General features: G+C 45.4%; 1 protein-coding gene across 1 annotated transcript in view; it reads right to left on the reverse strand.

Moving 5' to 3' along the window:
• LOC115276472 (stimulated by retinoic acid gene 6 protein-like) overlaps nt 1-13,592 on the reverse strand; it is a 53,533-nt gene that overhangs the window by 29,432 nt on the left and 10,509 nt on the right. Inside the window, exons 2-4 of the mRNA XM_029920511.1 lie at nt 9,155-9,230; nt 7,409-7,509; nt 4,642-4,772 (exon numbers count right to left, since the gene is read on the reverse strand). Of these exons, the coding sequence (XP_029776371.1) occupies nt 4,642-4,772; nt 7,409-7,509; nt 9,155-9,230 (308 nt within the window). The remainder of the gene's footprint in view (nt 1-4,641; nt 4,773-7,408; nt 7,510-9,154; nt 9,231-13,592) is intronic.

Here is a 13,592-nt window from a genome sequence, read left to right on the forward strand (position 1 = left end):
ACAAAGTGACAGGGCTTTATACCGGCTTCCAGTCACAGGCCTCAGGTCCCAAGGAGATGAGTGGACAAGCCCCAGCTCAGCAAAGAGGAATGCACGAGAGTCTTTCATTCATGCAACAGACCCATCTTGGGACCTCCTCCATTCCAGGCCCTGGCTAACTATTGAGATAAGGAAGACGTGGTCCCTGTCCTTGGCTGGATCACTGTGTGACGTGCAGAGACATGCCTCATAGATGGACAAACAGCAATCACAGAGGAAAGCACTGTAAGTCCACCATAGGAACATGAAGAGTGGCGATGTGTGTGTGTGTGTGTGTGTGTGTGTGTGTGTGTGTGTGTGTGTATGTGTGTATGTGTGTATAAAACTTCTTATAACCATCACATACTCTCTAAACAAGGCAGTTATAAGATTCATTCTACCACTGACTAGCTCTCAGAGGCTCTAACAGGATCCAGGGAAACCTATTCATGCAAGAGGATCTTTACCCAGCTTCTCTGAGCTGGGTCTCGGGCCAGGTACTAAGGCTGCAGGAGGAATGAACAAGTCTCTTGCTTTCTGAGATGCTTACAGTCCAATAGAGAAGACAGGGAGGAAGGCGAGTGGTCACCACAGGCATATTCAATCTGCTGTGGGGACAAGGAGAGGAAGCCACTGACTTCACCTGGGATCTGGGTCAGGGAAGGCTTCCTGGAAGTGGTGACATACAGCAAGACCAGGAAAAATAAGCAGGAGTTTGTAAGATGGCCAGAAGGGAAGGGAGGGCATTCCTCACCTGGAGGATGGGAAACAGCTGGTTGGGGATGGTCAGTATTTCTGTGACTGTGACGGGTGGGAGGCTGGCAGGAGAGGACGACATAGAAGGAATAATTTCTGTGAGGATAGAAGCCAGGACAGCATAATTCTGTAATCTGCTGGATGTCCCTCTGCCACAGAAGCAGACAGAGCAACCAAAATGGCAAACCCCACACCTGGAGACAACATCGACAACAAAGCCAGGTCTTGAGACCATTTGGTATCAACGCCTGAAGTAGGAGGAAGGGGAGGAAGGCCCGAGAACAGAGCCCCAAGCTGCCAGCAGACACAAGAGACCAAAGCAGCAATACCCGGGCTGAGCCCCCCATGGACGCAGACGGCTGACAGGAAGACCCCAAGACAAGAAGGACAGGAACACTAGGAGCTGGGCCGTAGTGGCTCCAGACAAGAGAGGAGGGAAGAGGCGGGCTCGGGAAGTGTGAGGATGTTAGGAGGATACATCTATATAATCATCTGAAAACAGAAGAGAGGAGTCTAGAGCCACGAACTGAGAAATGATGTTCTGACCCAGCCAGATGTTCAACGGCCTTAATCTTTAGGGAAATGCAAATCAAGACAGTGATTAGATACTACTTCACATGTACTAAAATGGCTATAACTGTTTTAAACATAGAAAATAGTGTTGGTGAGGATGTGCAAAAATTGGAACCCTCACGCTGCAGATTAATGGAACAGAACAGAGTCCAGAAACAGACCCATCCCTGTAGAGCCAACTGATGCTGACAAAGGGTCCAAAAGAAATTTTGTGGGCACAGGACAGGTTTTTTAAAATAAGTAGTGCTGGAAAAAATGGATAACCAAAGGCAAAAAGACCAAAAAAACAAAACTTCAACCGATACCTCACACTACGTGCAAAAATTAACTCAAAATGTATCATAGACCTAAAAGAAAATATCATAAGACTATAAAACTTTTAGAAAAAACATAGGAGAAAATCTAAGTGACCTTCTATTAGGCAAAGATTTCTTCTATGACACCATAAGCATAAGCCATACAAGAAAATGAATAAATTAGATTTCATCAAAATTTTAAGGCAGCTTTTCAAAAGAAATTGTCGGTAGAATGAAAAAACGAGCTACAAGCTAGGAGCAAATGCAGTCCCCATGTCTGATAAAGAAATCGTGTGCAGATTAGATAAAGAACTATCAAAACTCAGTAAGAATAAAAACCCAATTTTTATAATTAAGGAAAGCGATTTGGACATGTCACCAAATATGTCATAGATAACAAAAAGCACATCAAATATGGTCAGCATCATCAGTCATTCTGAAATTGCACATTAAAACCACAATAAGACATCACTACATGCCTCTTAAAATGGCTAAGATTAAAAAAACTGTGTCTACTCATTTGGTTTTTAGAGTCTACATAATGGTGAAATCACATGGTGTTTGTTTTCTCTTATTTCCCTTAGCATAATACCCTCTAAATCCATCTATGTTATTGCAAATGAAAAGATTTCATTCCTTGTATGGCTGAGTACTATTCCATTTTGTGTGTGTGTACACTATATACACACATTATATATATATATATGTATTATATACATATATCACACACACATACACACACACACACACACACATATACACACACACACCAACCACATCTTCTCTATCCATTCATCTGTGGATGGGCACTTAGGTTGCTTCTATACCTTGGCTATTGTAAATAATGTTGCAATAAACATAGAGTGCTTACATCTTTTCAAATTAGTGCTTAGATTTGTTTTTTTTATTTTAGAGAGAGAGAGTGCACGCAGAGAAGAGGAGCAGAGGGAAGGAGAGAGAAAGATCTCAAGCAGGCTCCATGCTCCACGTAGAGCCTGACACAGGGCTTGATATCCCCACCCTGGGATCATGACCTGAGCCGAAATCAAGAGTGGGGTGCTCAACTGACTGAGCCACGCAGGCTGGTTTCATTTTATCTGGGCAAATACCCAGTAATGGGATTACTGGGTCATACGGTATTCTATGTTTAATTTGTTAGGAACCTCTATACTGTTTTCCACAGTGGCTATGCCAACTTGCATTCCTGCCAACAGTACATGAGGGCCCTTTTTTCTCCACATCCTCACCCACACTTCTTATTTCATCAACAAACAGAATCACACTTATATTTATAGAGAACAAACTGATGGCTGCCGGGGGTGGGGGGGGTGGAGGGATGGACAAAATGGGGGAAGGGGACTTATAGGCTGTCAGTTTGGGAATGAATAAGTCACAGGAGCAAAAAGGCACATCATAGGGAATATAGCCAACGATGTAAGAGTGATCATATGAAGCCACGTCTGTGGTGAGCAGAGTGTAACACAGAGATGTTGAATCACCTCGAACTAATTTAACATGGCATGCCAACTATACTCAAACTTTAAAAAAAATGTAAAGAGACTGACAACAAAAATATAAATAAAAAATAAGAAGACTGACCACATGTTGCTTAAGGGTATAGAGAAATGGAAGTCTCACATAATAATGGTGAAAATCTAAAATGGAACCATCACTTTGAAAAACAGTCTGATAATTTCTTTAAAAAGTAGGATCTTGGCACGTCTGGGTGGCTCAGTTGTTTGAGCTTTTGACTTTAGCTCAGGTCATGATCTTGTGGTTCACGAGTTTGAGCCCTGCATCAGGCTCCGTGCTGACAGCTTGGAGCCTGGATCCTGCTTCAGATTCTGTGTGTGTCTCTCTTTCTGCCCTTCCCCACTCATACTCTGTCTCTCTCTCTCTCTCTCTCAAAAACAAAGAAACATTTTAAAAAATGTTTTAAGTGTGATCTACTATATGATGTATATGATCCAGGCATTCCACTCGTGGGCACTTCGCCGGGAAAAATGGAAGCACAGGTGCACACAAAGATTTGTACACAAATGTTCACAGCAGCTTTATTTGCAAGAGCCAAAAACCGCAAATAAATCAAATGTCCATCAAGAGGTGAATGGGTGCACAAACTCTGTTTTCCCCACTTAGTGGAGCACCACCCAGAAATTAAAAAAAAAAAAAAAGAGTGAATTTCTGGCACATGTTAAATGTGTATGAATCTCAAAATAACTATGCTGTGTGAAAGAGGGTACACACACACACACACACACACAAGTACATTCCCTATGATATTGTTTATATAAAATTCTGGAAAAAGATGGAATAGAGTGGGAAGGAGAGATTACAAAAGGGGAGAAGGAAACTTAAGGGGTTTGTTATCTTGATTGTGGTAATGATTTCATGGATAGAAACAGTTGTCAAAATTTATCAGACCGTATACGTCAAAGAGGTATGTGGCAGTATATAATTTCATTTGCATTTCCCTAAAGACTGATGAGGTATTGGTAGGCACTTGCTCAGACAGTTCTGGAGCCCCTGAGAGAGCCGGTCTGGACAGAGAGGTTCGGAGTCATTGTATTAGGATGGCTGAATCTTTAAATTAGAGCTGATCCTTCAGGGAGAATGTGAGGCCCGGGGAACAATGAGACCCCAGACCAATGGCCAAAGAAGTAAGCATTGTTCTGCGAGGAGGAATCCTGGGGCTTGTTGATATCAAGAAGGCAGTGATGGCTAGGACTCAGGAGAGATTTTGGGGGAAGGTGGTGGTGAACCTACTTTCTGAGCCTTTGTTCTATGCCTAAAGGTCCTCTGAATCTCACTAAGGGAAAGCCCCATAAAGAAGTGCTGAGATCTGGTGGGCTAGGCATCTTCCTGGGGCAAGTAACAGTTGGGGAACACTGACTGCTCACAAAGTTTATCTGCTGATCCCAGGGAACCCCGGCCAGGTAGTCTCTGAGAACAAGACTCGCCAAGGCCAAATTCCCAGCAGCTGCGAGGCAGCCCTTACCTTGTGCCCACTGCGGGATCTGCAAGGGCTGGTACCCTTCTGAGAACAAGAACATGACTTTATTGGCTGTGGCCCCAAAGGCGATTCCATATGACCATCGGTTACTAAAGGTGCCCACAAAGTCCAGAGGTCTGTGAACAAGAGAAACAGCTCATGAGGCCAGCGAGTGGCTCATTCCCCCCAATCACCTCCAGAATAGCAACCCCACCCTGAGGAAGGATTACCCAGTAGCAAATCACTCATTCCAGCTGACATTGTCTGAGGCCCTCAGTGCCAATTCTAGGGGTAGACATGGATTTAGGGTACCGACGTGAGGAAGACAAAATTCTTTGCCCTTGAGGAGCCTTAGGAGGAAGCGTCCAAGGAGGGAGACACAAGCAAGGACACCAATAGCCATGACAACAAACAAAATGACATGAGTTCCATTTATGAGAGACATAGGCAGTATGACTTGAGAGACCAAAACAAGGGGTACCTACTAGACAGGCTTGGGGAGCTTGCCCTGCAGTTGGCCACTATGAGAGGTCCAATATTCCTGGGAAGGTGTAGGACTCAATGGCTGTGGCGGTTCCACACAAGTATCCCTTTCTGGCCACAGGTAATTGGACCAGGGTGACCACCTGACTTTGGATGGGCCAGTCAGATGCCTGGTCTTCTATTTAGGGTTTCTCACCCTGAGGACATGAGCCATTAGCTGTTAAAATTCTGTTCTGGGAAGTCATGCCACGTGGGATCAGAGTCAGTGATAGAGTCAAGCAGCGATTTTAGGGAAGCAGAGATCCTAAGTCAGATGATAAAGTCGGACAGCAGAGAGGACAATAGTAAAATGGCGTTGAGGGGCTCCCATGACACAAGGAGGCAGAAATAAAATCAGTGTCCCAGAGACGCCCATCTTGAGTTCCAGTTACCACCAGGCCAGCCCTGGCAGTTTCTGTGAAATCTCTATAACTTTATAAAATCCTTTCTTTTCCTTTTACAAAAACAAGCTTTACGGGATAGCTTGTTTTTATAAAGCTATAAAACAGTTTTGTCTAGATCAATGTAAGCAATCACATTTAGAAAGACTTTCCAGTTGAAATGCCATCTGAAGCGGCTTGAATGAAAACTCGGGATGGCACTAGGGAGCCACACATGGAAGCAGGGACCTGGGGGCAGGATCTGGATCTCACCTCATACTCCTTAGTCTTGCTCATCTTCACCTTCAAGGCTCAGCTCAAGGAACACCTCTTCCAGGAAGCCCCCCGCCCCTCCCATTACCCCAACCACTTCTAGCAGGCCAGGCTGGTTGCTGCCTTGTGGTGTTTCAGCACGCCCCTCTGTGTTATTACTTGTCTAGGAAACTACAAGCCCCAGCACAGGGCATTGAAAAGAGGAGGTGCTCAATGCACGTTTGTAGTCACACATTTTGTTGAAGTGACCTGCATTCAATCAGTCTCCCTGTCGGGCCTCAGAAATAAGTGACACTGTTTTCGTATCTTTAAAACAGATGGCAAGCCCTGCTCTGCTCATGTCACAGAGACACTGCGGGCGGCAAATGAAGGGCCGCTTGACAAACACTGGCATGCCACACATGTGTGAGAGGCTTTTAATGAGCAAAGGCGGTGTGCCGGAACTACTCAGAAAAGCAGGGGTTTTGATGGGAAAGTGGCCAGGGAGCAAGCGAGTGGTACCATTGTCAACTGAACTGAAAGCAGTCTGACACGACCCGTACGGAGCTCCTACTTCTTAAAAAGCCCTGTCCCACGCCCTGCAAGTCAAATGCCCAGGGCAGAGTCTGCCTCTGTGTCCCAACCAGTGTGGCTCAGACCTGGCACTTTGGGAGGGGCCGACACCTCCAACGGGTGCTATTCAGGGGGAGTCTACTACTCAGAACTGGTACAGGCGGTCCCTGGACATGGCAGGTGGATTTGTCACCCTGAAGCACTAGGTCACCGCTAGCCTTGGTCCTGGCACCCTGGCATCCTCTCCCTTCTCCAGAGCCCAAGACTGAGGCCTGAACCAGTTTACACACATGAGCCTGCTTAGGCTGTGACGCAGGGGAAATCAGAGCAAACATCAACCAGACCTCAGTTAAAGCTCTTGTTACTTGTTAGCTGTGTGGACTTGGGCACGCCACTCAACCTCTCTGAGCCTGAGTTTGTTCATCCATTATGAGAGGGTAACGACCTCCAGCATGCTTGGTTGGCAAGAGGGTTCATGCAAGTAATGTAGGCAGAGCCAAGGACCCAGTGCCTGGGTCACAGTCACTGTGCAGTAACTATTATCTGCACTATGATCATTATTATCATCAGTTATTAAAGGTGATGGGGCAAAGATACGAGCAATTATAGCTTAAGGAAAATGTGAGAAGGGGTGCAGGGACTCAGAATGGCAGAGCCAGAAGGCCCTGAGGGCAGCCTGGTCCAGCGGTCTCCTGGTGCCAGGCCAGAGTGAACATTTGCTGCTGCCAGTGACCAACCAAGAACTCTCTTCCTCCTGCTTCTGGGGCAGCCATAGTGCTGACTTTGGGAAGGCCCTTCCCACAGTGAGCTGAGCCTCCTTGAGACATGTTAATCCCATGTGGGCAGCTGTGGGTGCTGAGGCTTCAATGGCTTGGACACCAATTCTGAACCCCCAGAGCTTGCTTGGGGTGAGGCAGGGAGGCGAAGGAGCAGTAGAGAGGAGGCAAGGCTGGGGGGGTAACAGGGTGTTATCCTGGCCTCATCATAGGTGCTGACCCAAACACAGGGCACCCCAAGCTGTAGCGATCAGCCGTAACTCAACTCACATGATGATTCCAAAGCGGTTCTCCAGGAGGTGAGAAGTATCATCTCTCTGCTTACGGTGCTCTCGTCTTTGGAGAAAGGACAAGACCAAAATGATGAAAAGCTACAGGAAGAGAAGATGAGAGCATCAGCAGGCCCTCCCTGCAGGAGAGCGTGTGGGTGAGCGGAGGGCTCAGTGTCTGGGACTCCTCAGACCCCAGAGTCAGGGAGCTACCTGCACACGCCCTTGAGCTTCCAGAATGCTTTGTACTGAGCTTTCCTCTGTGCTGCCCTGAACAGGTTCAAATGTAGTCTCTCTCACATATTGACTGGAAGAGAGACCCAGCTTCTCCAAGCCTTAGTTTCCTCACCTGTGAAAAGGGAGTAATACCTGTCAGGTTGCAAAGCCTTCTTTGCTTTTCGCTTTTTGAGGATTCATATTCTCAGGTACTTGATACCCTTTCTCTCTCTTCTTTACTAGACTTCTTGAGAACTCTCTACACTTGCTATCTCTATTTCCTCACCTCTCATTGCTCTTCAACCTCCTAACCTGGCTTCTCCCTCCTAATCCATGGAAAGAACATTGAAAATTACCATGAATCCAATGGAAACTTCAAGCCCAAATTGGCTTCATCTCTCAGCAGCATTTGAGTGTTGATCACTTCCTCCTCTTCTTAGAAACACCCTATTCCCTAGGCTTCCATCAACCGTGCTTTTCTGGGTTTTCATTACTTCTCAGTCTCCTCTGCTGGATTATTCTTTATTCAACTACTAAAGTCAGGAGTTCCTGATCGTTCAGCCCAAGGATCACTCCTCTTATTACCGAGTCCTCTCACTCGTGTCCGTGCTTTCAATGGCCACCACTGCCCAGAAGACTCAGTTTGGCTCTTCAGCCCAGACCTTGTCCAGGAGCTCTGCAATGGTTCGTCTAACTACAGAGTTGGCACTTCTTAAACTCAGTATGTCTTAAATGGAACTCATGATTTGTCTCCCTGCCTTGCCTTCATCTACCCTGAACCCGGATCTCTTCCGGTTCTCCTTGATGACAGACACCGCCGTCCTTCTGGCTGTGCAAGTCAGAGACCCACACAGTCCTCAACCCCTCCTCTCCCTATTGTATCTACTGCATTACTCAGTCCTACTGTTTTACCTCCCAATGTCTTGAGCTGACCACCACCATCCAGGATGAGCTAAAATCTAAATTATCTCCTCTCTGGCCCACCTGCAACCTGATCCCAGCAATGCAACCAGTGATCATTTCAAAACAGAAATCTGATCACACCAGCTCCATGCTGGGAGCACTCCAGTCACTTCCCACTGCACTTAGAATGCAGACACCACTCCTTCACACACAGCCCCACAGGGCTCCGCCCGGCCCATTGCCTCCCAGAGAACCCCACCTCGGCCCTCCACTCCAGCCACTCCAGCCCTCTCAGCTCCTCACACTCTCCATTCCCCTCCTCTACAGGGCCTTTGCACATGCTCTCCTCTCTGCTTGAGAGGCTCTTTACTACATCTTCCAACAGACCTCAGCTATCATTGCTTCCTTAGAAGAGCCCTTTTTGAATCCCTGAAAACCAGTGTCCTTGACTCTTCAGCCCTTAAAAGCCTTCCTCTGCCTGTTTTTTTGGTGCATAATATAAGACAGCAAGTCAAGGAAATTCAGCTGATGTCTCTCTGCTGACCTATTCAGGCCCGTTTGGGAGTCTGTATGGAAGAGACCCAATTCCCCTCCTTTCTGCTCTTTGCTCTTCTCTGCATTTACTTACAGAAGGGATGAGGGAGTAATGGAGGAACAGCTCCATGTCCACTGAGCCGACACAGGTGCCATTTAGCTGCCAGGTCCTGGAAAACAGCCAAATAACACATTCACATCAGTCACTGCTACAGGCATTGACCCATCAACATTGAGCATCACTGTCAGGAGTTATACACATTAAGATCATCTGATTTTTTTTTTGAGAGAGACAGAGAGAGGGGGGGGTGCCAGTGGGGGAGAGGGGCAGCGGGGGAGGGGGCTAGGGCAGACAGAGAGGGAGAGAGAGAATCCTGACACAAGGCTCCATCTCACAACCCTGGGATCACAACCTGAGCTGAAATCAAGAGATGTGCCACCCAGGCACCCCAGTCATCTGATCTTTTATTTGTTATTTTATTTTTAAATGTTTATGATTTTTGGGAGAGAGCAAGAGAGAGTGAACACAAGTGGGGGAGAGGCAGAGAGACAGGGAGACACAGAAGCCAAAGCAGGCTCCATGCTTTGAACTGTCAGCACAGAGCCCAAAACAGGGCTTGAACCCATGAACCGTGAGATCATGACCTGAGCCGAAGTCAGACACTCAATCAACTGAGCCACCCTGGTGCTGGGAACAAAGACTTTTATTTTTTTCAGAAGTACTGTGATCAATTACATGATTGTATACTGTGTAACCATTATCAATGTAAGAAGGACACTGACTCAGTGCCCAGTAAACTCTGATTTTGCTGCTCGGACTTCTACTGTACCCCATCTACATGCTCATCGGGACCTGCAGACCTGTGCTGACACTCTCCCACCCCTGCAGCACCTGTCGGCCATCTCCCAGGCCTCCTTCCCCTGCCAGCTCCTGCTTTTCCCTCAGAAGTCTCAGGGAAGAGCATCCTGTGGGGAACCCATGAACAGGGCACACCCCCCCGTAGTTCTTTAAAACCCCAGTGTTCCCTGGTTATGTCTAACTGTAGGTCTGAAAGATCCTAGAAGTTGTGGAGAAGGTGCAGGAACTCAGGCCATCAGAAATGTAATAGAACTATAAAGCTCATGCTTCTGCTTTCAGGAAGGCACACTGAGAACATGCATCAGCCTTCCCATCCATACAAAACCTTCAAAATGATAAAGATGTTTTTATTATTTTTTTTTAAGTTTATTTATCTATTTGGAGAGGGAGAGAGAGGAAAAAAACCACATGAGTGGGGAGGGGCAGAGAGAGGGAGAGGGAGAGAGAGAATCTCAAGCAGGCTCCACACTGCCAGCACAGAGCCTGATGCAGGGCTCGAACCCATGAACAGAGATCATGATCTCAGCTGAAATTGATAGTTGGAAGCCCAACTGACTGAGCCACCCAGGCACCCCAAGATGTTATTTTTTTTAAAGAAAGAAAACAGAGATTCTGAAAGCAAGAAAGGGATCTATCAGGGGCACAGAAACTATGAGAAGACCTGGATGATGGAGAGCAACTGGGACTAAAGAAAAGAGAAAAAGCATGAGCCAACAAGGCTACAGACTGCAGGGCCACACGAAGTGTTCTAGACACACAGTGCAAGAGGGAAAGCAGGACAGGGTTGCCAGCAGCCCACAAAACAAACTGGGGTCTCACAGAGACCCAACTGTCTTCCCACCTCTGCTGGTCAGTCAGGGGCGATGGATGTTGTCCCCAGGAATAGTGTATATGGGTCACAGAGAGAGAGAGAGACACGCACACACAGAGACAGAGAGACAGAGGCAGTGCTCTGGATCACGAGTGGCCAGGAGCTTTGGCTTCCAGACAGCCTCTATGGCACCCACTTAGCAGTACCACCCCCTCCACCCAGCTGCCCTGACAGCAGCCTCAGAACAAGTCGCTCTCCACAAAGTGGGTACTCCAATGGCCAGCTCAGGCACAAAGATGAGCACACAATCAAGAGCTACCAAACATTTGAGGAAAGATTACACCACAACAGGGAGCCAAAAATTCAAGAAAGAGGAATTTATCCCTGAGGAGACAAGTTAATACAGAACCTCCCTGAAGTTATTGCTACAGGAAATCCTCTATGAGAAGAATAAATCTAGGGGTGCCTGGGTGGCTCAGTTAGTTAATCATAGGACTTGATTTTGGCTCAGGTCATGATCCCAGCATCATGGAATCAAGCCCTGTATTGGGCTCCATGCTGAGCATGGAGCCTGCTTGAGATTCTCTCTCTCTCCCTTTGCCCCTCTCTCCCACTTGTGCTCTCTCTCTCTAAAAATTAATTACAATTAAAAATTTTTTTTAAATCTAAGAGGAAATAGAAGGGTGCAAAAGGCAATAGTAGGCAAAAAAAAATAGCAAACTTATTGTTAACCACTAAGCACAGAATTCTAAGTAAATATACATTTAAATAAATATATATCTTTACACATAGATAACATTCTTAGAAGCACAAGGACCCAAAAGACCCTCTCTGGAAAAGACAATGGAGGAAATACTCAAGGAATAAGAAAGAGGAGTTTATAAGCAAAGCTGGAGGCATTACAGTCCAGGACTTCAAGCTGGATTAGAAAGCTGTCATCATCAAGACAGTATGGTACTGGCACAAAAACAGACACTCAAATCAAAAGAACAGAATAGAGAACCCAGAAATGGACCCACAAATGTATGGCCAACTCATTGTTGACACAGCAGGAAAAAGTACCCAATGGAACAAAGTCTCTTCAGCAAATGGTGCTGGGAAAACTGGACAGCAACATGTAGAAAACTGAACCTGGACCATTCCTTATACCATACACAAAAATAAACTCAAAATAAATGAAAGACCTAAATGTAAGACAGGAAGCCATCAAAACTCTATAGAAGAAAGCAGGTAAAAACCTCTTTGATGTCAGCTGCAGTAACTTCTGACTCAAAACATCTCTGGAGTAAAGGGAAACAAAAACAAAAATGAACTATTGGGACCTCATCAAAATAAAAAGCCTCTGCACAGTGAAGGAAACAATCAGCAAAACTAAAAGGCAACCAACAGGATGGGAGAAGATATTTGCAAATGACATATCAGAGAAAGGGTTAGTATCCAAAATCTATAAAGAACTTATCAAACTCAACACACAAAAAACAAATAATCAATAAAGATATGGGCAAAAGACATGAATAGACACTCTCCAAAGAAGATATCAAGATGGGTAACAGAAACATGAAAAAATGCCCAACATCACTCATCATCAAGAAAATACAAATCAAAACCACAGTGAGATACCACCTCACTCTTGTTAGAATGGCTAACATTAACAACGCAGGCAACGACAGATGTCGGTGAGGATGTGGAGAAAGAGGATCCCTTTTGCACTGCTGGTGGGAATGCAAACTGGAAAACAATATGGAGGTTCCTCAAAAAATTAGAAATAAAACTACCCTACAACCCAGCAATTGCACTACTACGTATTTACCCAAGGGATACAGGTATGCTGTTTTGAAGGGGCACATGTACCTCAATGTTTATAGCAGCTTTATCAACAAAGCCAAAGTGTGGAAATAACCCAAATGTCCATTGATGGATGAATGGATCATGAAGATTTGGTATATATACAATGGAGTATTATTTGGCAATCAAAAAGAATGAAATCTTGCCATTTGCAACAACATGGATGGAACTGGAGGGTACTATGCTAAGCGAAATTAGTCAGAAAAAGACAAATATCATATGAGGTCACTCATATGAGGAATTTAAGATACAAAACAGATGAACATAAGGGAAGGGAAGCAAAAATAATATAAAGACAGGGCGGGGGACAAAACATAAGAGACTCTTAAATATAGAGAACAGAGGGTTGCTGGAGGAGTTGTGGGAGGGGGAATGGGCTAAATGGGTAGGGGCATTAAGGAATCTACTCCTGAAATCATTGTTGCACTATAGGCTAACTAACTTGGATGTAAATTTAAAAATTAATTAATTAATTAAAGAAAGAGGAGTCTTGGAAGAAGAAGGATTTAAATGCAACAGCCAACACAGAATGAGTAAAACATCTTGTTAAATATCTAGGAAAGTAGTTCTTGTGAAACAAAATATGTGAAATGCCAATTTGGAGGTAAAATCCCAGGCGATACCCCATGGGGAGGGGCGAGTTGGGGCCAGGTGTGGATGCAGAGGGAAGAATGGCGGGATCGTGTTCTCCTGTTCAGCAGGATGATGGAGAAGCCTGTTTTCTCTTTCTGGGCTTTATTAAAAAAATGCAGTTCAAGGTAAGTATGTTAAAAATCCACAGGGAACTGCCAGAAGAATACAAATATAGTGTAAACCCATCTCCAAACTAGAACAAACTATCCTCAAATTCATATGGAACCACAAAAGACCCCGTTTAGCCAAAGTTATATTGAAGAAGAAAACCAAAACGGGAGGCATCACAATCCCAGACTTTAGCCTCTACTACAAAGCTGTCATCATCAAGACAGTATGGTATTGGCACAAAAACAGACACATAGACCAATGGAATAGAATAGA

This window comes from Suricata suricatta, chromosome 13 (genome assembly GCF_006229205.1).
Source record: "Suricata suricatta isolate VVHF042 chromosome 13, meerkat_22Aug2017_6uvM2_HiC, whole genome shotgun sequence".
NCBI lineage: Eukaryota > Metazoa > Chordata > Mammalia > Carnivora > Herpestidae > Suricata > Suricata suricatta.